Source organism: Hyperoodon ampullatus (assembly GCF_949752795.1).
Source record: "Hyperoodon ampullatus genome assembly, chromosome: 15".
NCBI lineage: Eukaryota > Metazoa > Chordata > Mammalia > Artiodactyla > Ziphiidae > Hyperoodon > Hyperoodon ampullatus.
In genome coordinates this window covers 9867188-9894972 of record NC_136928.1, presented here as the reverse complement: position 1 = coordinate 9894972, position 27785 = coordinate 9867188, and the positions used below count along the sequence as shown (strand labels likewise).

General features: G+C 42.9%; 1 protein-coding gene across 1 annotated transcript; it reads right to left on the bottom strand.

The window, feature by feature from the left end:
- On the bottom strand, window positions 1-27785 carry USP39 (ubiquitin specific peptidase 39; the record flags this gene model as incomplete). The annotated part of the gene is made up of 13 exons (XM_079720598.1): window positions 1-504; window positions 1354-1440; window positions 3128-3263; window positions 8031-8173; window positions 13173-13361; window positions 14088-14155; window positions 15047-15124; window positions 16749-16974; window positions 20267-20419; window positions 21649-21785; window positions 22967-23061; window positions 24548-24617; window positions 27518-27785. 13 exons carry the CDS (start codon window positions 27783-27785, stop codon window positions 457-459), a joined length of 1698 nt encoding a protein of 565 aa, XP_079576724.1. The 3' UTR covers window positions 1-456.

The window sequence follows — 27785 nt, the reverse complement described above, 5'->3', positions numbered from 1 at the left end:
TTTAAAAACAGGAAAATATTTAATCCATCCCAAAACACAAAGAAATGAAGAGAACTACAGGAAAATTATCTACCTATGATGGAAGAAGGGTGTTACTGGTTTCAAGCTCTAATTCCTATCATCTTGAGGCTTTGATGCTTAGAAGAAAACTATCTTGTCCTTCAGCTACTCCCAGCTATTCAGAAATAAATTACATACATCTGTAAAAGAGTCCTGGCCTTCTAGAAGGGAGATAGACAGGAAGGAGAAAGGAGCATCCATCTACAATAAATTGATCAAAGACCAGCTGAGTGACAGCACAGAGCCATCCCAGGCAGAAGGACCGGGATGCTCTAGTGTGAACCAGGACACATAAAACCTGGGCTGGCTCAGGGGCTGGGCCATCAGCCTGTGCTCAGTATTCGTATTTCCATCTTCAGCCAAAGCCCCCTGGGAGCAAAGCTCTAGATGCCTCCTTCAAGCCCCCTGCTGGTTGGTTTCATCATTATCTCGCCTCTTCCAAATCTGTAAGAAATGAATATAATAGATATTTAGGAGCTGGCATTCAATCCACAAATATTTATTTATCAAGTACCTAAATCTGCGCTAGGCAATGGACAAACTATCACCCCACTTGCGTATTTGCTAAGTCCCCTGAAACTAACTCATAATGTTTCAGAAAATTCCTTCACTCAGCTGTCACTTTTCTACCCATCCTTCTCTTCCCGTTCCAAACTCCTTTTCTAAAAAGTGACTCATAGGCAGACCTGCAACGTGAGACAAGAGTCACCAAGGAAAGAGTTAGCTCTGGAACGAGCAGCGTCTCCCTCCTTTTTTACAAAGCTGTAGCATCTTCTTAGCGTCAGTCCTCCTTCTCTGCAGGTGCTAGGACAGTTAGAAACAGAAGACAGAGACACCCTACTCCATGACCTCCCAACCCAGTGGAGAGGACAGTTAAACTAGTCCAGCTGGTGCTCCACGAAGACAGCAGACGGTGCGGTGGGGTCACGAAGAGCGCTGACTTTGCCTGGGGGACTGGGGAAGCTTCAGAGACAACTCCTAGCTGGCGGCCCGGATGGCTCTGGGCTCTTCCTCCTTGAAACCAGACCACACACTCGCGAAACTAACCTGGCTCACTGTAAGCAGAACCTCCTTGCTCACTCGTCACTCTTCCATGCTTCTCCACCCTTCTCTTCCCTGAAGATCACTCCTGGGCTTTAAGGGCCATACAATCTGGTCCCACCACACTCCCCGGTGCACGTCAAAAGGCACCCAACCTGACTCAATCCCATTCCGTGCCTTTGCCCACATCACTGCCCGCACTGGACCCACACTCCATCTCCTCCGTGCTCGTGGAGTCTGCGGCCAACCCACCTGAATGTAAGCCTCCGACAGCGTGATCATCTGGGGAAGGATGTCAGTCACCTGGAGGTCTTGTAATTCATACCATTTGCCTGTCCCCTGCAGAGAGTACCAAGGGCTGGGTTAGTCTGCTCTCTGAAACTGAAAGGGTATAAGAGGGAAGGGATCACAGCTGAAGGCTAGAAAAGTCAGAATAGTCACTAGACCATCACCCAGCAAGAGCTGTATGTAAAAGGGTGCATGGCCTCTGCTGGGCATCATTCAATTTGAAGACTTTTTGGGTGTTCATCTTGGCAAACTCAATTCCTGCTGAGGACTCCTTGAAGGAGTCTCAAACACTGTACGCCTTTTAAGGACAATAGAGAGAGAGAAGAGGAAGCCCTCTACTCCTCACCTAAGATGTCTCCCTGCTGCTCAGAAGTGACGCAATAGACACACTGACTCGGGAGGTGCAGTGTTAACCAAAAGTGGACACTCCCACCCCCGTCCCAGAGGACACGGCAAGTTAGTCAAGAAAAAGTGTCCTTGGTGGACACTGTCCACCATACTAACCTGTTTCCTTTGGCCTAAAACAACAGTGCTGCAAATACAGCAAAATCTACCTTACTTCATGCTTCCATAAACAAGGGGGAAAAGAGGTTTCTGGATTATGGCAGAAGCACTTCTGGAAGCTCACCAGCCTCACCCATCCCAACTTCTAAGAAATGCCAAAGACAGATACACTCCAGATATTCTGGATATTCCAGTAGTTCAGAACAGGAAACACAACAAAAGCTCAGGATCACATAATCAAGTCCCTATTTCTGGTAAAACCAAATATCTAGGTTCAAATCCCAATTCTACTGACTTCAGATAAATTATTCAAACTCTGAGCCTACGTCCCTCACTCGTAAAAAGACGGTATTAACACCTGTCTTCAAAGTGTGTTTTAAGGATATAAACGAGATGAACATCCATGAGCACGTGGCATACTGTCTAGCACACAGGAAAGCGCTTGATAGACAGAGCTAGTTATTATTAAATCCACGGCCCCAGAAGACTAATCAAATTAGAACAATCTGTGTTAGTAATCTGTGTGATACCAAATATATCTTAAGCACATTTCAGCCATTTTCAGCAAATTCACAAAATTTTTTTAGCTGAAAGGGAACCTACACACCAGTGCTTTGTAAACTTTCATACCAATCAGAGGGTCTTGTTAACATGTAGACTGTGATTCAGGAAGTGTGGGAGGGGTCTGAGATTCTGCGATTTGTAACAAGTTCTTATATGATGTCAGTGCTGCTGGTCCAAGGATTCCACTTTAGGTGGTAAGGCTCTAGTCTAGGACAGTGCTTCTCAATCTTGGCTGCACACTGGAAATCTCCTGGGAACTTTAAAACATCATGATGCCTGGTTCCCACCTCCAGATAATCTAATGCAGTCTTAACTGACACTTTGCGCCAGAAAATTCTTTGCTGCGCAGGCAGCCTGTGCACTGTAAGATATTTAGCAGCATTCCTGGCCTCTGCCCAGTTGAAAACCAACAGGCACAAATTATGTTGTTCTTGCGTAACTGGCCTGGGGTGGCCCAGGTGTCAGGAGTCTAAAATCTGCCCACAGGGGAGTGCCACGTGCAGGCAAAATTGAGAACCGTTGCCTTAAACTGACCACTGTCAGCTCCATTACTTGCAGAATCCCAAAGTCAAGGATAAGAAAGAGCAAACTGAAAGGAGCGCCCTCTGAAATGCCAAAGGAACACCACCTGCTCCCGCCACTGCCACCATGAGAAGTCAGCCCCACTCACATGATGGAGCACGTGAATCCGGTAGGAGCCCTCAGAGGGCTTGCCGTCGTGTACAATGTTGGCGATGAGGTCGTAGGTGGTGTTCTTGTGCACCGCCTGTACTTCTTCAGACAAGTACTCTCTCAGGTCCACATTTCTGAGGATGATGACAATAAAGTGAGGATCAGACAAAGCCTACTAGGTTAGCCCTGTAGAGGTTAACTGTCTTACCCAAATGCACCATGAAGCTCTGGAACCCTATTTCAGGACCCTGGATCTAGGTGGGCTTGAAGAGCCATGGGAGCCCAGGTTTGTGGAAATTCATATAATCTGCCATAAAAATGAGTCAAGCTGGAAAGACTGGCTCTATGGGAAAAGCACACTTTAAAAGCATGCTCAGGACAGGGAGATCAGCTCAGTGCTTTGTGACCACCTAGAAGGGTGGGATAGGGAGGGTGGGAGGGAGATGCAAGAGGGAGGAGATATGTGGATATACGTATGCGTATAGCTCATTCACTTTGTTGTAAGGCAGAAACTAACACACCACTGTAAAGCAACTATACTCCAATAAAGATGTTAAAAAAATAAATAAATAAAAAGTAAAAAATAAAAGCATGCTTAGGGACTTCTCTGGCGGTCCAGTGGGTAAGACTCCACACTCCCAATGCAGGGGGCCCAGGTTCGATCCCTGGTTGGGGAGCTAGATCCTGCATGCATGCTGCAGCTAAGAGCTCGCATGCCGCAACAAAGATCCCATGTGCCGCAATTAAGACTCGGTGCAGCCAAAATAAACAAATAAACCAATCAATAAATAACAAAATTTTTTAAAAATCTAAAACAAAAGCATGCCTAGCAGTCAAAAGTGCAGGGCCTGGAGTCACTCAGATCTGATCTGGAATCAGGGCTCTGCCACCTCAGAGCAGGTGACATAACCTAGGGCTCCTCCGTGAGAGTGAGTGCCACCTTCTCCCCTGAGATGAGAACACGTGTAACCGCCCCACCCTCTGCCCTATCTGGGAATCAGCTGCAGCGGCAGTGTCAAGGGGACACCTGGTCTCTGGCCTTAGGCTACGAAAGTCTGATCACATGATCATGTGGGTTGCCACTGGATATAATCACTGTAACAATTTCAATATGGCAAACCAGGCAGATCAATCCGACTCATTTTTTTCTTTGATCTTCTGGAACCTTGCTTCTTTATTGGTTTTTCTTTTAGTTAAATAAGCAAAAGGTTACAAGTAACAAAAATCCACCCTCGGTAGCTTAAGCACAAAACGGGTATTTATTCAAGGGTTTCAGACTAGGAAATGCAGCTGAAACCAAGCACTGGAGAGGCAGCAAGATCCGAGAGCTACCTGCCCTCTTTTCTGCTTTGACATCAGCTTTACTCTTTCCCCACCCAGCTTTCTTTCCTTTATGGAACCCACACTGGCTACCCCACAGCTTCCAAATTTCTCAGTTCTGGTTGCCAAAAGAAACTACTGACTAGGTTCCTTCAACTGGGACTTAGAAATATAAAATTTATTTTTAATACCTGAACATTCATTTTTTAAAATATAGAGAAGCATTCTTGATGTACTTAGAATAAAACCTGCTTTTGTGTTTTATTTGTTGAATTCTGTCAGTTGAAGTATATACATGTACACCAGTTATTACGAAGTCAAGAGCTATAATAAATGTTTACTGTGAAGACTACGATGACAATTACTAAGATCTTTCGAATAGCTAAATAGGGAAGTAGATCGACAGTTAACATGAATATTAAGAGAATGCTAACTACACTATTTTCAGGAAAAATATAACCTTCTGTAGCCTACAAATATTTATAAAAATTTAAATACAATATAGAATAAGAGAGATTATATCCTATTTCTAATCTCTGTAGAACTGTCTGATGTGCTACCAATGAAAACACAAAACACAGTAATATCATCTCTGGAAGGATTTACAATAAATGCTAATAGCGGTCACATCCAGTGGTCACTTCCAGATATGTATCTCCTTTTGAATTTTAGACTGTGAATATATTATCTCTCCAAAAATACAAAAAGTTTTCAATGCAAACCATGTATTAATAAACAACTTTGTTCTAACTATATTATGTAACTTTCTATGTGTTCATGATAGCTATTTATTTCTACAGACTGACAGTGTCCCATACAGATCAAAGAGTCGTTGTTGCTTTTTGTCGGGTGTTTTGTTTTGTTTTGGCCACGCAGCTTGCGGGATGCTGGCTCCCCCACCAGGGGTCAAACCCGGGCCCCGGCAGTGAAAGCGCTGAGTCCTAACCACTGGACCACCACGGAATTCCCTAAACAGTCACTGGTAAAAGAAAATTTAGATATGAGTCCGAGGAAACCCATGTGAGCTCTAGAAATGCCTCCCGGCTGCCAAAAACTGACTTCTTGTATGGTCTTCTCAGCTTTAACAACAGCTGTTCAGATTTCTCTGAATGAGTCCTAGAGAAATCTTCAGAAGTATTTATACTCAAGTTTCCATGACAGAAACGAAACTGTTGAAGTGACAAAAGGAAATAAATACATGTTAAATCATTTTGTTTTAGAAAACAGTCAACGGAGCAAACCGTACTCATCCGCCAATCAGAACAGTCCAATTTTGAGACCACCTAACTAGCTGGAAGTGAAACTTGAAACCTGTGCTCCAGCAAACCTATCTCCAAATGAGTAGAGGGTCCCTAATCCCTGAAAGTCTGATCAATCTCTGGTAAAAAGAAGATGTGTTATGAAGAAAACACAGGAGAAGAATTAGGTCTGGTAAGGGTCCTCTTCAAGAAGCGGGGACCTTGGCTAACCTAGAACCATATTAGTCTAAAAGTAATGACAGTGCACAAAGTAATTAAAGTACAGGTTTCCAGAATCAGTCACCCAGTTTGATGTTCTCTAAAAGGCTGACTGGTTGAGAAGTAACCTTTTTCTCAACTTCTCTAAAGCTTTCTGAAAGACAAACTACTGAAGTCACAGTTACCAAAAATCCAAATGCAACTGGCGGTAAAATAAACATACTACAGGTCCAATATAAAAGAAACTGCCAGAGTAAGGAAATTTCTGCGGTGACTGGGCAGGAACTACCACCAACACATAGTCCTTCCTCTGGAGCTGCCCTGGAGTCAAGGGCGCTCCTTCCTTCCAGGAACAAACTGGTGACTGTGGCAATTCACAGAAGCCCAGTTCTGAACTAAAACCCTGATACACAGACTTTCAAGGAAAGCCCCTCTGTGGTCCTACACAAGTTGGCAGAGAGATGGCCTTCATGTCCCCCGATTTCATTCTACTTGTCACACAAACACGATACTAGAGAAGAACAGGATGAAAAGTGTGTGAAAAGAGAAAAAGAAGTTCTCCTGTAATCCTAACTACAAAGGTTTTCTCTCCTCAACCCCCACTGTTCTCAGAGTCCTGGTGATGATGGAACCAGAAACAATAAAATGTTACACCTGGAAGGACCCCTAGGGCTCATCTAGTCCAAGCTTCTCATTTAATCCAGGAGAGAATATGCAAGTGACCTGCCCAAGGCCACATGGCTAGGACAGCACAGAACTCTGACTTCTTTAATTTGAGTTGCTACCCTCTTAAACACTACACAGAATTAAGAATTGGTACTGGGACTTCGCTGGTGGAGCAATGGTTAAGAATCCACCTGCCAATGCAGGGGACACAGGTTCGATCCCTGGTCCGGGAAGATTCCACATGCCACGGAGCAACTAAGCCCAAGCGCCAGAACTAATGAAGCGTGCGCGCCTAGAGCCCATGCTCCACAACAAGAGAAGCCACCGCAATGAGAAGCCTGAGATGGCAAAGAAGAGTAGCCCCTGCTCGCTGCAACTGGAGAAAGCCTGCGCGCAGCAACGAAGACCCAATGCAGCCAAAAATAAATAAATAAATAAAATAAATTTATTTAAAAAAAAAAATAACCAGTACTATTTTCAAAGGAGAACACTGGCAGTCCTGGAGCAGTCTGGGCATCTGGAAAATGGAGGCAATGGAGGTAGAAAGACAAGAGAAGAAGATGAACATTTGCCCCTTATAGCTCCCAGCTACTTTCTAAGGTTTAAAAACACCACACTCCTGAGCTATTACAGCACGGTAATCCTATCATCCATCCATCCAAATCGTTCTCAGTAAGGAACCACCTTAGGGCGCCACTCTTACCTTATCTAAACGCCCACACACAGACCCACATTTCTTCCTGCCAGCCCTGCCACCAGGCTTCTCCGTGTTCTCAGAAAGATCACCTTCAGAGTGTGAAAAACCATGTCTCTTGAGAACTGGAAACCAACTGTCTACCTCCAAAAGGGTCTTGCAGGAGCCTTCTGCAACTCCTCCAAATTTCCCATTAGAACACTCATAAATGTTTGCAAAAAGACAACTGCATGGTCAATTAAAAATAAGACTATACATCAAAATGTATAACTTCCTCATCAATAAGGGAGAAACTGAACACATTTCAGACTTTATCCTCTAGGGAAGAAATAAGGTAGTAGGGCCCCAAGAAAGCAAGACAAATCTAGAGTCATCCCCACTGTCCATCCTTAACTACAGCATACAAGATGCAATGACCAGAAAACAGATGGACAGACTAACTGCTCAGGATTATCTTCAAAGCCAGGAGAATCCTACCTGTCCTACCCTACTTTTACCAACCGTTTTTCCCTTTACTGAAAGACTACAATTCCCAGCAAGCAACAGGAGAGAAGATAAAAGAGGAACTGCCTGCAGGGAAACATCCACCTTTGAGGCCCCTGAAATATCTCTATCCTTCCAATAAACACCCTTAACTTATGTAGTGTAGGTAGGTGCCTTGCAATCTCCAACTAAGACAGTCCAAAACTAAGAGTGGCACAAAGATATAAAAAGAAATTCAAGCTCATGCCCCCTAAGAGGAAGTGAAGGAGGGCAACACTCACGTAATAGGGAAGTTGACAATAGTCGGATTCTTCTCCACAAAGAAGTTGTTCTTAGTGAATCTCTTAATACAAAAGATTAAATATGGAGGCAGCTTGGTGAGCTGGAAGCGCTTCAGAAAGTTCTCCTTGTAAGTCTTATATTCCTAGAGAGAGAAAAGAAAATTATCAAATTAGAGCAGGGACATGAGTTTTGTTTTGGCTTGTTTTGGGTTAATATAATTTTGCCTTACATGTAGAATTCAGAAGACACCTGATACCAGAAACCACCTACAAGGCTGAGGAACAGCTGTTTAGCTACGGCTAAAATACCTCAACTGTGGGCTGCATTTCAGCCAGCACACAATCATACTGTTGAACTCCAACCACAGTATGGATATTCCTTTCTATAAGGAAAACAAAAATGTCAAGTAAAAAAGAGGATTTGTTAAAAGCTCAGAATTTAAAAACCATGAGAGTCTCACTTAATTCAAAATAAAGAAGAGCTTCCTGACCACTAGATGCATGCACCGTGAACAGGCACTTAGGAGGCAGCGAGGAGCCCCTCATCACTGAGGGTTTTCCAGCAGAGCTGTCAACTGACATCCCACGTTCCTTCCTCCTCAAAGGCCCCGAGACTGGTGGGTCAAGTGCAATCTGTCGGGCAACACTTACTGAGGCCTCACTCAGCACGTTTGAGGGGATGGAGTGGTGGGGGCCCAGGACATTCTCCTCAGCCCAAGAGGCTTAAAAGCTAGTGAACATATATTTACTTTTCCTTAACACAAACACAATGTAGTACAGTAAAAACTAAGAGATAGGGGCTTCCCTGGTGGCGCAGTGGTTGAGAGTCCACCTGCCAATGCAGGGGACACGGGTTCGAGCCCTGGTCCAGGAAGATCCCACATGCCGCGGAGCGACTAGACCCGTGCGCCACAACTACTGAGTCTGCGCTCTAGAGCCCGTGCTCCGCAATACGAGAAGCCACCGCAATGAGAAGCCCGCGCAACGCAACAAAGAGTGGCCCCCGCTCTCCACAACTAGGGAAAGGCCACGCACAGCAACGAAGACCCAATGCAGCCAAAAATAAATAAATTAAAAAAAAAAAAAACTAAGAGATAGGAATGAAAGACTAATCATAATCAGAGAGGAAATACCAATGAGACCATCACTCTCTGGAGTGTCACATCACAAGAAAAGACAACAACAGATCAATATTTCTATGAATATGGACGCCAAAATCCTCAACAAAATACTAGCAAACCAATTCCAACATAAACAACAACAAAGAATTATACACCAACTATACAAGACCAAGTATGGTTTATCCAGGAATACAAAGGTAGCTTAACATCCAAAAATCAATTAATGTAATGTACCATTTCATATTAATAAAATAAATAAGGCAATAAATAGGAATAACCGAAAACCATACAATCATCTCATTAGACACAAAAAAGCATTTGACAAAATCCAACGCCTTATCATGAGAAAAACACTCAATAAACTACAGATAGAAAGAACTTCCTCAACCTGATAAAGGGTATCTATGAAAAATCCACAGCTAACATCATACTTACTGGTGAAAGCCTGGATGCGCTCCCTTAAGATCAGGTACGACATAAGGATGTCTGCATTTACCACTTCTATTCAACACTGTACTAGAGGTTCCAGCCAGAGCAATCAGGCAATAAAACGTAAATAAGTAAATAAGAAGCATCCAGATCGGAAAGGAAGAAATAAAACTATCTCTGTTTGCAGATAACATGATCTTGTATGTGGAAAATCCTAAGAAATCCACTTTAAAAGTCCAGCAAGGTTGCAGGCTACAAAATCAATATACAAAAATCAACTGCATTTCTACACACATGCAATTAACAATCCAAAACTAAACTTAAGAAGACAACTCCATTTATAATGGCATTAAAAAGAATAAAATATTTAGGAATAAACTTAAAAGAAGTTCAAAACATACTCTGAAAACTATAAAACATTGTTGAAAGAAATTAAAGATAAATAAATAAATAAACATCCCATGTTTATGCATCAGAAGACTTCTATCATTAAGATGGCAATAATTGCCAAACTAATCTACAGATTCAACACAATCCCTGTCAGAATACCAGCTAGCTTCTTTGTAGAAATCCACAAGCTGATCCTCAAATTTGAATGTGCAAGGAATTGCAAGGAACCCAAAACAGCCAGAACTATCTTGAAAAAGAACAAAGTCAGAGGATTCACAGTTTCTGATTTCAAAACTAACTACAAAGCCGTAATAACCAAGACTGTGGTCTTAACATATACGTCAATGGAATAAAATTGAGAGTCCGGAAATAAACCCATGTGTCTATGGTCAAATGATTTTTCAACAAGGGTGCCAAGACCATTCAATGCGAAAAGAATAGTCTTTTCAACAAATAGTACTAGGACAACTAGACGGTCAGTCATATGCAAAAGAATAAAGTTGGACCTTGTACTTTATACCATATACTAAACTTTCCTTAAAATGAATTAAAGGCCTGAAATGTAAGAGCTAAAACTACAAAAGTCTTAGATGAAAACACAAGAGTAAATCTTCATGACCTGGGATTTAACAATGGATTCTTACATATGACAACAAAAGCACACACTATAAAAGAAAAACTAGACAGTATTTCAACAAAATTAAAACTTTTATGCCTCAAATGATACTATCAAGAGGGTGAAAATGCAAGCCACAGAATGGGAGAAAATATTTGCAAATCATACATTTGATAAGGGACTGGTATCTAGATTATATACAGAATTCTTACAACTCAATAATAATAAATAGATAAATAACCTAATTTTTAAAATGCACAAAGGATCTAAATAAACATTTCTCCAAAGATGATAAGCAAATGTCCAATGAGCACATGAAAAAATGGTTAACATCATTAGCCATCAGGGAAATACAAATCCAAACCATAATGAGATACCACTTCACACGTACTAGGATGCCTATAATCTAGAAGATGAACAATAACAAACATTGGTGAAGATGTAGAGAAACTGGAACACTCATACACTGGGGGTAGGAATATAACATAGTGCAGCCACTTTGGAAGACAGTCTGGCAGTTCTTCAAATGGCTAACCTTAAGAGTTACCATATGACTCAGCAATGCCACTCCCCAATACCCACCCAAGAGAAGTGAAAACATGTCCACACAAAAACTTGTAGACTGGTATTTATAGTAGCGTTATTCATAACAGCAGAAAGGTGAAAACAACTCCAAATGTCCATCAGCTGATGAATGAATAAACAAAACGTGGTGTATTCATACAATGGGATATTATCTGGCTGCAAAAAGGAATGAAGTACTGATAGATGCTACCACGTGAACGAACCCTGAAAACGCTTTATACTAAGTGAAAGAAGCACATCACAAAAGACCACATATTATATGAAATGTCCAGAAGAGGCAAATCTACAGAGGCAGAAAGTAGATTAGCAGTTGTCTGGGGCTGGGGGAGACAAGAGGGTTGGAATGACAACTAAAGGGCGATAAAAAACATCGATGATGAAAATGTTCCAAAGCTGACTCTGGTGGTGGTTGCAAAGATCTGTGAATGTAGGAAAAAACCACTGAACTGTAAACTTTAAATAGCTTAATTATATGGTACTGAGAATTGTATCTCCATAGAACTGCTACTTTTTAAAAAACTAAGTTCCCTTGCCACATGATGAGTAACCTCACAGCGCTGGAGAAATAAAAACTTTCCAGCTCTGGCACACATACCACAGCCACGCCTTCTCTTAAGTAAATTTCTGATCATCTAAGGGTATAAGCACTATTGGAAAAAATGTCTTTTTGGTGATATGAAGTAACTCATCTCTGCGTGACTGAAATAAAATACTGTGCTAAAAGCAAAGAAAAATTTTTAATCAAGTAAATGCCAAGCGATTTCACTGCCCACATCTGTGTCTATGAACACGTTGACATCAAGAAGCACTATTTTTAATTATCTCAGAGTCGTGAAGGATAGACAGATTTAACACCTAAATGATGTCACAGCCTAACTTGAAAAGGTTTCTCTGGAATTTATGAGAAAATACTGAGGGGAAGGATTTCACCCTGGACATCAGTACCATATTCACACAGCAAGGTTTTAGCTAAACTCGCATTACAGGAGCCCTATTAACCAATTTTATTGGTTTCAAAGTTTTGTTTGTATAAAAGTTTGTTATAATTTAATACGTGCTTAAAAGCTGTAGGTATAAAAAGCTTACACCAACATTGATGTTTATACTAATTTAAGTAATATTATAATAACAATAAATTTAAATCAATACTGAGGGTCCACGGGAATCTTAATATTACTTAAATTTGAACAAACAGTAATAATAAGGACCATGTGGCATAGCTGAAAAAGTCAGATGAAAAAATCCCCAGCTCTGTCATTTAAAACCAATATAAACCAAAACCAAATAAAATAAACTGAACTAGATGAGCCCCAAGGTCTTTTGCCTCCCCAAAATAAAATGAGCCTAAGAAACAGGCTAGATATTTTAGGTTACCTATCTCTATGCGTGTGCGTGTGCGTGTGCATGTGTGAGAGAGAGTGACAGAAGGGGATGGGGGTAGGGGGGAGAAATGGACATTTACTATCTGAAAACCACTGAACCTTAGCTAAAAAAGAGAGCAGAAAGGGTCTGGAATGAGGCATCAAGTTAAAAAAAAAGAACCAAAGTTAAAAAGTTTAAAAGAATCAAAAAGGATTAAATTTGTCTAGGATGAAGAAGGGAATTAAACCAAGACGGTTAACTCAGCAGATAAAAGGAAACCTTTAACTTGATGCAGAGCAATGGTAGAACAAGAATAAATTGTTTCATTGTATTTGTATCTTAATTCTGTTTTTTTTCCACTTTAATACTGATGTCATGTTTTTTAAAAGGCGGGAGTTTTTCGTACTTTTGTGAGTTCCTACTATCCTAAATACCCACTTCCTTTCTCCATACTACCCAGAGGCACTGTAACTCAAGTTAAGAGTTGGGGGTGAAACATCAGGAAGTCTGGGAGGCTCAATAAACACAATATACTTTAAAATAAACGCATTACATACACGTGGCAATTTCCGAGTATAAAAAGAAAAATGTCAAGAGAGAGAATGAGGTATCAGCAGGGCAGGTGTGTTAATGGCCTACCTTCTCAGTGATGCCGTTGAACTTGGCCAAGATGTTGAAGAGCGGCACCTGGGGGATAATGAGCTGCTCCTTCTCATCCTTGTAGAGGGGGGCAGTAGGAAGGTCCAGCGTCAGGTACATAAACGTGGACTCCACCATCGTCTCTTGGTACTCGTCATTGTGGAGCAGCTGCTCTTTTTCTTCTGCTGGCTAGCAATGAGGGAGAAGCAAAAGGAGGGAGGGAGTGTGAGCGGAGTGGAGAACACCACAGATGGAAAGAAACGATGTTTCTGTTACATTTACCTCATTTAATATTGAAGTGAACCAAGAGGGGTGCCCAAGAGACTGGGCAGTTTCACATGCAGTTGTACCTGTTTAGATTAATGCAAAAACCGTGCTTCCATCTTCAGAGAGATTTTATTTAAATACCAGACTCTTTTAAAAGTTTTTAGATGATCTAGAAAGCTTATCTGAGCTTTCTGGAAAAAACACGCCAGCACCCCCCAGTGGCCAGAACACTGAAATCAGTCATCCCTCGGTAGCTATGGTTGGTTCCAGGAGCTGCCTTGGATACCAAAATCCACGGATGCTCAAGTCCTATAGTTGGCACGCCATATCCACAGACTCTGCATCCTCGGATTCAACCAACTGCTAAACGTAAACGTAGTAGTTTTATGTATTAAAAAAAATCCATGTACAAGTGAACCAGTGCAGTTCAAACCTGTGTTGTTCAAAGGTCAACTGTTCTATCCAACCACTACCTCCCAAACTTAAGCACGCTGGTGCAACAGGAACCTAGGGGAAGTGCCACTTGGCAGGTGTACTGTAGAACCTCTTCCTGGAGCAAAAGGCTGTACCAGCTTATCTAAGCATCTGTCAACCCTAAATCCCCTCAGGCGATATAAATCGGTCCAATACTCGGTTCAAGCCACTCACCAAATCAGGATGAGGAAGCTTTTTAGTGAAGATCCTCATGGACCCCTGGAAAACATCAGTCACAATAGCTGTACAAACAGAAATCAAAATGCAAATTCTGTCAGTTTGGAAAGCATTTCCAAAATACAGTCCTAACTCCTAAATTTCTGAAATAAACAAGCATCTTCCAGCATAAGACCCAAAGCTCTCACTAAGCACAGAAGAACCTTTGTAACATATACCACTAAATTATACCTTTGTAAGTATTTGTGTAAATAATTATTTTATGTCTATCTTCTTCCCAAGAGAGATGGGGCGCACAGGCTGAAGATACCTGAAGAGGTGGCAGGGCTATGTGACAGAAAAAGAACGAGGCCACAATCCCACATGAAGAAACCAACACCATCAGAACACAGAAAGAAGAAAACCGCATTTGGTCTCCAAAATTATTCACCTGGTTCAGCGGTCTCTAAGCTAAGAGTTATTTTTGGCATTCATGAAAAATGTCTAGCTACTGCTAAGCCAACCTGGATGCTAAGAAACACAGGGACTCAAGGTCTGAAAATGAACAGAGCGGCCAGCCTCATCTCGCCAAGTACATGCTCAGGGCGAGGCACGAGCTTTTAGTTTGTTTCATTACAAGCCAGGCAATCCGCCCACCAAGCCCTCACTCTGGCACCACTAGCATGTCTACAGCATGCTGCCCAGCCCCCAAGCTTGAAACTGGGTCAGGACTTCTAGAGCACAATTATATACCCATTTCCACTTATTTAAAATGCCATTAGATATAACCATATTCTAATAAAGAAAAATGGAGAGGAAACCATTCAGGAACAAGATTTAGCCCATATATACAGAGACACTACCCTAACACAAAAAGATAAACAGGTAAGAAGAAAAGGATGGGAAGCTGCAAAGTGTTTTTTAAAAGAAGCAACAAAACAAAAAAGTGCTCCCTTTCACAAAATAACATGACTTACTCTTTTTTTTCTTCTTTGTGCCCCCCAGAGCTGAGTGTAGAGCATTCAAAAACCAGGAGAGAAAGTCAACTCCATCCCCTGGAAAAGAAAGAAAGATGGTATGTCAAAGCTGGGAGACAGTACGATAGTCCAAACCACGGGCAGGCTGGCATTTCTGTTTCTCCTTCCTCTCCGGCCACGCCATCCCATCCCCTGGGCATCCTCCTCTACCTGGCCACTACACGCTGGCGCTCCTGAAGGACAAACTCTCGGTCTTCTGATCTTTACTCTCCCCCTTGGTCTCTGGTTCAACCAAAATCTTCGATTATCACCTCTATTTCAAACCCGAGTCTCATCACCCATCAAGAGCCATCACTGGGAGTTCCCCGGTAGTCTAGTGCAGGGGTCCCCAACCCCTGGGCCGAGGACCGCTGTCCGGAACCAGGCCGCATGGCAGGAGGTGAGCGGCGGGCGAGCGAGGGAAGCTTCATCTGCCGCTCCCCATCGCTCCCAGTACAGCCTGAACCCTCCCCCACCACCCTCCCACCCCCGGCCCGGGGACAAACTGTCTTCCATGAAACCTTCCCTGGTGCCAAAAAGGTTGCGGACTGCTGGTCTAGTGGTTAGGACTTGACGCTTTCACTGCTGAGGCCCAGGTTCAATCCCTGGTCGGGTAACTGAGCTCCCGCAAGCCATGAGGCATGGCCAAATATTAAAAAAAAAAAAAAAAAAAAATTAAATTTAAATAAAAATGTAAAAAGCCATTACTGAACTTCCCTTCTAAGTCACTCCTCAGCCAGAATGTTCTCAAAACAAAAACGTGAAGGCATATCTTTACTTAAAAGTGTTCACGGACTCCCCACTGTTACCAGGATGTAATCCAGCCTCCTTATAGTGGCATATAAACCCAACACCTGGTCCACCTCGGCTCTCATCATTGGATCCAAGGGTCCAGCCACATGCAGTCTTCTCTCTGCACCAGGCAGCTCCATGCTCCTGTCCGGTGTCCTCTCTACCTGGAATGCCCAACCCCACCCTGTCTCCCCACTACCTAAAACTTAGGTGTCTCTTCCTTCACTCTTGACCCCCAGCCCACCTCCCATGTGCTCGACGGGCGTCCTTACTCTGTGCTCTCTCTCATAGCATGTTGTGCTTCCTCTATCACAGCACTTAACATCCTGTAATCATCTTTCTACATAACTATTTTCCCCACTAGAATAGGAGCTCCTGGAAGAAAAAACTGTGTTTCTTATCCTGGTAGCATTAAAACCTACTAGCACCATGAGTGAACGGTGAATCAACTGACCTGGATGCTAGAGAATATCATATCAGATACAGGTATTAAGAGATACTCATGTGGCAATAACTAATTGAGTTTAGAGAGATAAAAATACTCAAAATAAAATATTCTAGTCTGCAACATGGCAAAATGAGAACCAAAAGTGGCAGGAGCTTAATAAGGGTTGGTGCCTTTCCCAGCCTCCTGGTTTTCCTGAGTCGTAGAGTTTAGTTCACCAAAGCAGACAGACTTTCTATCCAGCTGAAATCGCTCGGGACTCTGGGCAGGGCACGCTGAGGAAGGAAGAGTGAAGAACCTAACCACACTATGCACTGGACACTCGCTCCGGCTACTGTAAGGTTCACAGCAAAGTGGAAGTAAATGTGTTCATCAAACTAGTTGTGTTGCCCTAAAGTCAGAAAACATGAATTACTCCTTCCTTACCTTGCTTGGTGATCTGAAAAGTCTTCTTGCTGCAAAGGACGACAGCTTGAAGCATCTCATGGGGAGAGACATGTGCCTTGAAATTTCGAGGGTTCCAGAGCTTTCTCATCAGCTCTCCAAAACGCTGGACCAACAAGAACATGATATCCCCAGGAGGACGCTTGATGTTCTTATAATTGTCTTCTTCCAGGAAGTAGTTTCGGAGAGGAGGAACGTTAGACAGAGCCTGGAAATCAGACAAACACTCCAATTAATCCACAGCCTTTCTTCAGGACCCCTGGGAGCCAAGCTCGACCACCTAAAGTTCTTCTAATAGAACTGTGCCTGTGATGCCTTAAAGAATCAGAAGCAAATGCACTACCAGAGAATCCCCCCCCCGAGTTCACATTAGAGAAACATCCTTTATAGTGAGTTTTATAGAAAGTTCAGTTCTGCAGACACTCTGCTAACGTGGGTATAACAAAGGAGTTTTAAAATAAAGGTATTCGGGCTTCCCTGGTGGCGCAGTGGTTGAGAGTCCGCCTGCCGATGCAGGGAACACGGGTTAGTGCCCTGGTCCGGGAAGATCCCACATGCCGCGGAGCGGCTGGGCCCGTGAGCCATGGCCGCTGAGCTTGCGCGTCTGGAGCCTGTGCTCCGCAACGGGAGAGGCTACAACAGTGAGAGGCCCGCGTACCCAAAAAAAAAAAAAAAGGTATTCAAATCCCTATCTGCTGACCAACTTAATTAAAAATTTCCTTTGTTTACTCTAATTAGACCTATGACTATGTTTGGATTCACAGGAACTGAAGGCTAGAAACCCAGATACTCTTTCTTCACCATGTATTTGGCTGGGGCAGAGAGAACTATCTGGAGACCACAGTTCCCCCATCTCTCAACTGTACATTAAAACAAAATGAAAAACATCTTAGTAAAACCCGGTGTCTTCCCCAAATGTGGTAATAAAATGATACAGGGACTTCCCTGGTCCAGTGGTTAAGACTCTGCACTTCCACTGCAGGGGGCACAGGTTTGATCCCTGGTTGGGAAACTAAGATCCTGCATGTTGTGTGGCACGGCCAAAAAAAAAAAGAAAACAAAACAAAACGATACAATTGTATATAAAAATGAATGTACTCTGTTATGATGGAAAATAGTTAAAAGGTTTAAGAGAACAAGAATTAATTTTATCTCATTAAGCAAAAAGATAAAGACCTGCCACTAAAGACACAGACCTACTAGAGAATGGACTTGAGGATATGGGGAGGGGAAGGGTAAGCTGTGATGTTAGTTCAAGAAAAACAAATGCTTATTAGTGTGAGTTATGAAACTGGGAAGGAGACCACAACTACTGGGCCCGCGTGCCACAACTACTGAAACCCGCGCACCACAACTACTGAAGCCCGCACGCCTAGAGCCCGTGCTCTGCAACAAGAGAAGCCACCACAATGAGAAGCCCACGCACCACAACGAAGAGTAGCCCCCGCTCGCCGCAACTAGAGAAAGTCCGCACACAGCAACCAAGACCCAATGCAGCCAAAAATCAATAAATAAAATTCATTAAAAAAAAATGGGAAAAGTTTTTTTCAATGGTAACAGTGACAATGCAAGATGAAGAACACCCTTTTGGGAACCTTCCTACACCGTCGGTAGGAATGTAAATTGGTGCAGTCACTATGGAGAACAGTATGGCGGTTCCTTAAAAAGCTAAAAACAGAGCTACTGTATGATGCAGCAATCCCACTCCTAAGCATATATCCGGAGATAACTATAATTCGAAAAAACACATGTACCCCAATATTCATAGAAGCACTATTTACAACAGCCAAGACATGGAAACAAGCTAAATGTCCATCAACAGATGAATGGATAAAGAAGATGTGACACACACACACACACACACACACACACACACACACACACACACACACACACACACACACACACACACACACACACACTCTGGAATGTTACTCAGCCACAAAAAGAATGAGATAATGCCTTTTACAGAAACATGGATGGACCTAAAGATTATCATACTAAGCCGGAAAGAGAAAGACAAATACCGTATGATATCACTTACATGTGGAATCTAAAACATGACACAAATGAACTTATCCATGAAACAGAAACAGACTCACTGACATAGAACACTTATGGTTACCAAAGGGAAAAGGGTGGGGGAGGGGATAAATTAGGAGTTTGGGATTAGCAGATACAAACCACTACATATAAAATAGATAAACAAGGTCCTACTGTAGAGCACAGGGAACTATATTCAATATCCTGTAATAAACCATGATGGAAAAGAGTATGAAAAAGAATATATATATGTGTATGCATAACCGAATCACTTTGCTGTATACCAGAAACTAACACAACACTGTAAATCAACTATACTTCAATTAAAAAAAAAAAAGAAAAACACCCTTTTGTGTTGCTGGTGGGTTTGTAAATTGCTACAAACCCCCTACAGCCTAGAATCTAGGCCCAAGGTGCATTAATACAAGAAGAGAAGGTTAAATAAATTAAATTCAACAAAATGGACTGACATGTAAACATTAAGGATGCTGCACAAGAACATTTATTGATTTCATAATATGCTTTTAAGTTAAAATACATACAAAGATACATATACATACTACATTACTTTATAGATAAAAAATACAAGTATTTTTCAAGTCTAGAAAAGAAATATAACAAAATGTAACTGTCACAAGAAGTGCAAGACTATATATATATAGAAGAATACTCACTGCAACACTGGTAACAGAAATAAAAATGTGAGACAAGTGAAACTTTATGTATCAATTGGGAAATAACAAAATAAACCATAATATTGCCACATGACAGGATATAATGCATTTGTGTACATGTGTTTAGAATAAAGTTCTGGAGGTCTCTCTATACTGCTAACTACCCCAGGACAGAGTACTAGGGAAAGGAATGAAGCTTTTATTTTATACTTTCTATATCTGCCCCCTACACAAGTGCTTGTTTATAGTTTTTTTTAACCAATTTTTTTTGAGTGAAGTAGGATGATTATTTATTTTCTTATGCTTAGCAACGTTTTCTACTTTTTCTACAATATGCGCATATTACTTGTGTAATTTTTTTAAAAAGCAAAACAATTGCAAACAGGACAACTTTGGCTTTCTGCCTTTCCCACTGCAGGACTTCAGCACAGGGGCAGGACAGAGACATCACAGAGCCAACACAATGAACATCTGCACCATGAAAAGAAAAAGCATCATCTAGCTCACGTGTCTCTTACTTGGTACTGCAGGCCCCACGAAGCTCCACCCCCCCATTCCCTGGAAGCTCCAGAGGCTGGAACAGGCCCACCATGTGCTGGCAGCCCCTCAAGCAGACAGGAATGTCCTGCTTGGTGCAGAACAAACACCCAAGAAGAGTCCTTGGCAAGACTCCGGGTGTGAGGACCACCTGACTGCACTCCACCAGAAGGCAGCTGTTTCTCAGCCAAGCTTCACAGTGTTGCCGGGTTACCCCCTCCCTCATGGCTCCCACCTCCAACCTACCTGAAGGACGGCATTGGCATAGTCGTTGGCCTTTATGTTATTCAGGCCCACGATACCAGGCAGGTAAGTGGTGCCATCATATGCCCGGGACAACTTGGCTTGCTTGTCCAAGTTAGCGATCTGCTGCTTTGTGAAAGTGGGCTTCAACACATACTGCAAAGCAAAAGAAAATCCTAGGCTGTTTTAGGGCAGTCTACAGAGTTCACAAGATATATCCGCAACAGCAATTTCTGCCAAAAGAAAAGATACTTTGGTCGTGAACGTCTCACCACCCACACAAAGGGCTCCCGACAGTAGGTCAAAGGACTGAGGTAACATGGAATGGGCCCGGCTCCACGTTGCTCATCTAGAAGGTGATCTCTGTGTTTAACCCAAAGTCACTGAATCCCAGGCCTGTCCTCAGACCGCAGGTCCAGGCAAACCCATGACAAACAACAGGGAGAAGCTGCAGGACACTCAAGTCTGCAGGAGGCAGGAGTCTGTGTCCCAGGTGGGACCTCACACAGAGCCAGCGCATGGGCCCGGTGCAGGAACAGGAGTGTCACCTCCTATCTGTGCAGGACAGATCTCAGGACTCCCTGTGGCTGGAGGGGCAGGATCAGAACCTTCCCTGTCCTAGACCTATGAGGGTCATCATGTCACACACTGGTCAGAGGTCGCCACTCACTCACTTTGAAAGCTTGAATTCCTTTCAGTTTCTCCATCTGTAAATACTGTCCTTAACCACTTTAACTTCAACTTTAATAGACTGTTATAAAACTTATGGAAGTGGAGTAAGTAGTGTTTCAAATACTCTGAAAACCAAGCTTTCCTTAACAAATAGAGCATTCAACTCTATTGAACATGCAGCCACTGCTGAAAAGGAAAGCAATAATCAACAGTTCCAACAGTAATCAAAGCCCAAGAGGACTTTCCATACTCCCCACTTAAGTGCAGTGACTCTTGGCACAGGTCACAAACCAGAGCCCACAGATGGACATGTTGGCCATTCTGGCAGCATCATGTCAAAAGTAGCCGGAAGCTGGTATACCTCTTGGCATCCACTGTCCTACAGCAGGCCCAATTCACATCCCTACTCCAAAATATGGAAGGATAATTTATTTCACAAAAATGCTTTCACCCTAATTGAAAAGTAGCAGTATTTCTTCAGTCCTAACCCTCAACATTAAAAGCAGAAATGAGAGCTAGGCTGTAGACCACGGGCCAAAATTATGGATGGTGACCTCCTTGCTCTGTTTCCCTGGTTCCTCCCAAGGCGAAAGGAGCCCCTCGAAGCCCAAGGGACTGAGACTCTTCCCTGACCTTGGGTGGGGCAGATCCTCAGGAGCCCTCGGGTGGCTCCCAGGATAACTAGTTCCAAAGCAACCCTCTTGGACACGCACCGTGATATCCTCCAGCGAGGAATCGATGATCTCATAGTTGTCTGGGAGGCAGTAAAACTTGAGGGTGTGGAGGTTGAGGAAGACGTGGTGACTAAACTGGACACTGTGAATGTAGGCATGAGACTTCAAACCCCGGCCTGTAGGGAAGAGTGAGAGGCTATGAGAGGAGGGCAGACTCCATAGCACACAGATGAGGGGTAATTGTCCCTTCATTATTTTGTACCAGAACATGCTAGTATCAGCAAAAACCAAGTACTACGCCATCCACGAAAGGAATCTCCCACTTGAACTCCTCTCATCACGAAAATTAGCAAGAAAGAATAGCGCGTTATCTTTATTCCCTAGATGGCACAAGACATAAGGGAACTAATTTCATATACATGAACGTAGAAAATATGTGTGGGTGTATTTGTGCGTGTGTGTGTGTCTGTGTGTGTGTATATATGCATGTGTTTATGTATATGAGCTAGTTTCATGTATTAGAAACTAGGAATATCCATGTATATATTACATACAGTAAATGTACATACATGCATACGCAGATTTGCACATACACACGTACGTATCTGTGACAGTCCATCATCACTTAGTCCTGAGTTTTCAACTGTCTACATTCACGACAATCCTGTACCTACATACTTTTGTTCACGTTGCCACTCCTTTCTAGAGCACCTCACCCTTAACCTATTCAAACTCTATGTCCTGCATACAGAGTACAGGTTCCACCTCCTCCATAACTCTACACAAACACTACAGCTAACAATGATCTTTGCATATTTCAACTCCTATCATCCTTATTTATACTCAGCGCCACACAGTCCAGCAGTAATCTTTATGGTCTTAAGAGAGTTTGTTGATTGTTTTACATGTTAACCTTGACAGTTTATAAGATCCTTATTAGAGCAAAGAATGTAGTTTATAATTCTTTTGAATCCTCCACTATACTGTGTACAAAGCATTTGCTTGCTCTGAATGAACTGAAATAATAAATTTCCAGAAAAGAACAGAATGTAAAAGTCCTTAGAGTAAAAGGATTCTCAGAAAAAGACATAAGTATAGAAAACATCAGAGATTCAAATACCCAGAGTCTCTGATACTTCCTTCATAGTCTCTCATATGGCTAGTTCTTTCTCCCTTTCCCATGTATTCAGGTTCTGACCAATAAGAGAACCTCTCGTGGATTTTCTAAGAGTATTCCTGGGAACAAAGATAGGGCTTATTAGACATGACTCCTAACAGCAGCTTACTTAAAAAAAAAAAAAATCCCTGAATAGAACCGTGGCTAGTGCTGAAAATGTGATGCAAAACATTTATTTACCCTGAAAGTACTTGCCACACACCAGACAGGCATATGCATTGATATGCGAGAGGGAGATGGAACACAGTTTCTCAAAGTCAAAGTCCAGCACACTCCTAAGAGAACCAAAACAAAACAGAAACAATTAATAGGGATGGTTGCCTAGGTGAGCACCTGAGCGAAGCAGTGTCCCTGGCTCCCTGTTCTGCAGTCACACAGCCGCCTTCAGAGAACAGTTCAACAATCACATACAAACCGTGGGGAACATTAACGCTTCCTTACTTAGGCATTTAATATAGCACCGCCACCCACCAAGCCCCAAAGCAGTGCAAAGGTATCTCCACCAACGACCCTCTTTCTTTTGAGTATTCACAACCAGTTGAGAATCTTCCATTACTTTCTCTGGAGGAAAAGCCACAGGTAGGACTAAAGTAACAGGGCCCCAACAGCATTCCAAATTAAAAGACATTAAAGGAAGGACATAAAAAGAGTGAATAAACCCTTTCATAAAAGAAAATTTTATTTTTGTCCATAAAAATAAATGGGAAGCCTGAAGAACTTTAGGGGAATACCGACAAACAGATCTATCTATTCAAGTGCAAAGTAATGGTATATGAGTACTGGGCGGGTTCAGTGATAAAAGAAAATTTACCTCCACTGAATTCACAGGTGGCAAGGCGATTCATTCTCAAGCATTACCTCTAATTAATTGGTAATGGTCCCAGGAAAGCTGCACTGTCAGTTAAAGGGGCCACTAGCCACACACGGCTATTGGTGTTTAAAAGTAAAATAATTAAAATTAAATAAAATTTAAAATTCAGTTCCTCAAGCCACATTTCAAGTGCTCAATATCCACAAGTAGCTTGTCCCTACCACAACGGACAGCCCTTAAAGAGCAATTCCATTGCTGCAAAAAAGTCTCTTAGACAGTGCCACCCTAGGGCATAAATGAAAAACCATCCTAAAATGCATCTGGGATCAAAGAGTACCAAGACGGGGTAAACACCTCTGCTTCAGGATATATTTTTGTCTGATTTTCCTCTGCTGAACCCCAGGCACCTAGAGTAGTACCTAGCACACAGTCAGTGCTCAATAATATTTAAATTTGCTCTTGTCATTGACACCACATTTCCCTTTATTTCCTCATACAAATTAAAAGGAGCTAAAAGCTCTTTCTGCATATGCCCACCCTAAAACAACATGCTCTCTGACACTTTAAATTGAAGGGCAAAGATTAAAAAAAAGGCAAGAAGCACAGTTTTCTGGGCAGAAAGCTTTAAAAGAGATAAAGTTTTGGAACTTTTTTTTTTTTTTTTTTTTTGCGGTACGTGGGCCTCTCACTGCTGTGGTCTCTCCCGTTGCGGAGCACAGGCTCCGGACGCGCAGGCCCAGCGGCCATGGCTCACGGGCCCAGCCGCTCCGCAGCACGTGGGATCTTCCCGGACCGGGGCACGAACCCGTGTCCCCTGCATCGGCAGGTGGACTCTCAACCACTGCGCCCCCAGGGAAGCCTGGGAAGGTATTTCTAACGTACGGTCCAAAGAACTTTCTGCAGAGACTCCACCGTTCTTTTGCTGCCCTAGGCATTCCTGTGCTACCGACCTGTTAATGGTATCCAGGTAGGGGCAGTGGCGGCTCCTCCGATCCTCAGAATCCATGCGGCCATTCTTTGCTGAAAGGAAAAGCATCCAAAGCTCTGAAAATGGGAAACCCATACTAAGGGTCAACTACCAGTACAAACAAACACGGAAATGGGAAAAATTAATCAGGATGAGCTCCTGTACAGGTAGCCTGACAACACCAAAAAAGCCCACTTAACGGAACAGGCCACAAACTGAGAGAATATACTTGAAACACATATAACCAACAAAGGAACTGCTTGCAGTTACATAAAGAAATCTGGTGAAGAGATTAAAAAAAAAAAAAAAAAAAAAAAAAAAGACAACCCAAAAGAAAATGAGGAAGGCAGCCCTCAAACGTATGAAAAAATGCTGGGAATTCCCTGGCCATCCAATGGTTAGGACCCTGTGCTTCCACTGCAGGGGGCTGGGGTTCGTCCCTGGTTGGGGAACTAAGATCCTGCAAGCTTCACAGCATGGCCAAAAAAAAAAAAGAAAGAAAGAAAGGAAAAGAAAAGATGCTCAACCTCACCAGTAATCAAGAACATGCAAATTTCCTTGCACAATGAATGATATACCACTTCACACCTACCGGAGAGGAAAAAATAAAATCAGGCAATTCCAAGTGTTGGCAAATATGAGGAACAATGAGAATGCTCATGTAACTGCTGGTGGGAGTATAAACTGTTACAACCTCTGAGAAAATAGTACAGCAAGATCAAAGCTGAAAATACACAGACCGTTTGGCCCAGCAATCTCTCTTCTATTTATATACCCTAGAGAACTTTTGCACATGTGCCATCAGGAATGCTTTACTAAAGAATATATATAGCAGCAATATTTGAAAGAGACCAAACTGGAAACAACCCAAATGTCTACAACATATAAAAATGGGAGGAACACATTTTGGCATATCATCAATAGAACACTGTGCTGCCATGAACATCTACCCGGATAAACCTCAACAATATGGCTAACCAAAAAAAAAGACAACATATAGTATGATTCCATTTATAACAAATACAAAATAAAATACAGTTCTACTTAGGGATGTATATGTGAGGTAAAACTATAAATGATAAAATAATAAAAGTAGAAATGATTAGAAAAAATTCAGTGATTACCCAAGCAAGCAAGGAAAGCAGATGCAACTGGGAAGGGGCCTATGGGAGCTTCTACGGTACTGGTTAAGTACCACTTCTTAAGCTGAACAGCGTCGGGAGGCAACTCTCCATGGGTCTCTCAAACTTCTGCACATATTAGGACCAGAGGCACGGACTACCTCCAGACTATCTTGTCAAAGTTGTTTGTATAGTGAAGTTTGTTTCTAGAGCTTTGGAAGTAGGAGACAGTGTGTCCCTACAGAGCAAAGGGGAGACAAGCTCACAGCCTATTATAGAAGATTTGGGTTCTCTAAGCTCAGAGTTCTTGTCCTGTGAGGCCACCCACTGTGTGTATGGGTTCTCATCGTGTTGCGCTGTGGGAACTAACTCAGGGAAGTGACAATGCTATATTCTGGCTACTGTTATTGTTGCAATAAGCTGTCTCAAGCCCAGTAGCTCCATGACTTCCATCAGCATCCGTGAAACCATGGCAGGCTAACTTGGTAGCGTACAAAAAGGGTAAAATCTCAGACCCTTCACAATTCTTGACAAGTGGTAGATTTAAGGATACATAGCCACACTCTTCTTTAAACTATACACGTGCATGACATTTAGCTCATCTTAGTATCTATAATCTATTTCATGAAAAAAATAAAAGGGAAAAGAAAAAAATGGCAGTAACCTCAACTGGGATCCCAGTGTGTCCCAGAGAAAACAATCTCCTTACCACAACTATACAAAATATCTAAGAAACAATTTCTCTTCCAAAGAAAGGGAAACGTGAGGCTGACAGAATATTTAAGTAAAGGAAATCAAAGAATACCCTGAAATTATGAACTAGATTATTCAAAGAACATTTATCAAGCACTTTCCACGAGCAAGGTGCTATTCTGGACCCTGAGCGTAATATAAAAACATGTCAAACGCAGGACCCTGAACTACAAATTTAAGAGTTAGCATAAGAGTATAATCTTATATAGACAACCAGGTGCAGAGACAGAATTATAAAATCCTGGAGAATGAAGACCCTCCCCCCAATGAACACTGCCCCTAACATGTAGCCCTGTGATATGTTCACCTGCTAACTCACCAGAAAACAAGTACATAGGAACATGTTCAAAGCAGAAGTTCCAAGTTCAAAGAAGGAAAAGATGTAATTGAGGTAAACCGGAAAAGCTTCAGAAGTGATAGAAACCTACTTAATGATTGGTAAGATATCAACAAGTTGGAAAAGAGCGTACACACTACAGAGTACCATGGCTTGGCCAAGAAGTCTCCAGAAATTACTAAGAGAAGCAGAATGAGTCCAGCAGAAAGAGGCAGAGGGTACAGTCATGGATGGGAACTGACAGACTCACTGGCTTATTAGGGCTCTCAAAGGTCATGGGTTCCAGGACTCCTTCCGTTAACCTAGAGAGGGACAGACACGTGAAAATCACTTTCCCAAACCACCGTGACTCAGTCTCAGAGGCAGGACTAGAATCCATATCTCCTGGCTGCTACAACCCTGGATAACAGGACAGTGTGGTCCAAGTGCACAGCGTTCAGGCTCTCCGCTCAGAAATTACGGCAGGACTCATTCCTCAGGTATTTTGTAAAAAACTAAAAAGAAGGAACATCTGTAAAACAATTAGCACAGCGCCTGGCCCGCATTAGACATCCGATAAAGGAAAGCTACCTGTTCTTATTACTGTTAGAAATGCTATAGCTACGATCCTGATCAAGACTAGTACTATCCTCATTAAAACGCAGTCGGGTCGCCAGTGGAGTGTGACTTCCCCGTGGGGAGAGAAGGTTGGAAAAAGAAAAAGAAGAACGCGAAAGTGGAACCCGCGCCCGGCCCCGCGCACCTCGCACCTCCCGCTCAGGCTCCGAGTCCTCGTCGGCCTCGCGCTCCCGCTTCACCCGCACCGCCGGGACCACAGGCGCCAGGGCCTCGCGCGCGCTCGCCGGCTCGACCTCCCGCTTCACGCGCACCGGACTGCCCCGGAAGCTGGGAGCCTCGGTCTCCCGCTCCCGATCTCGCTCCCGTCTGACACGAGCCGAGCTGCTCCGCGACTCGGACTCGCGCTTCCCGCGGGTGGAACCACGAGACTCCCGCTTGGACCGGCCGGACAT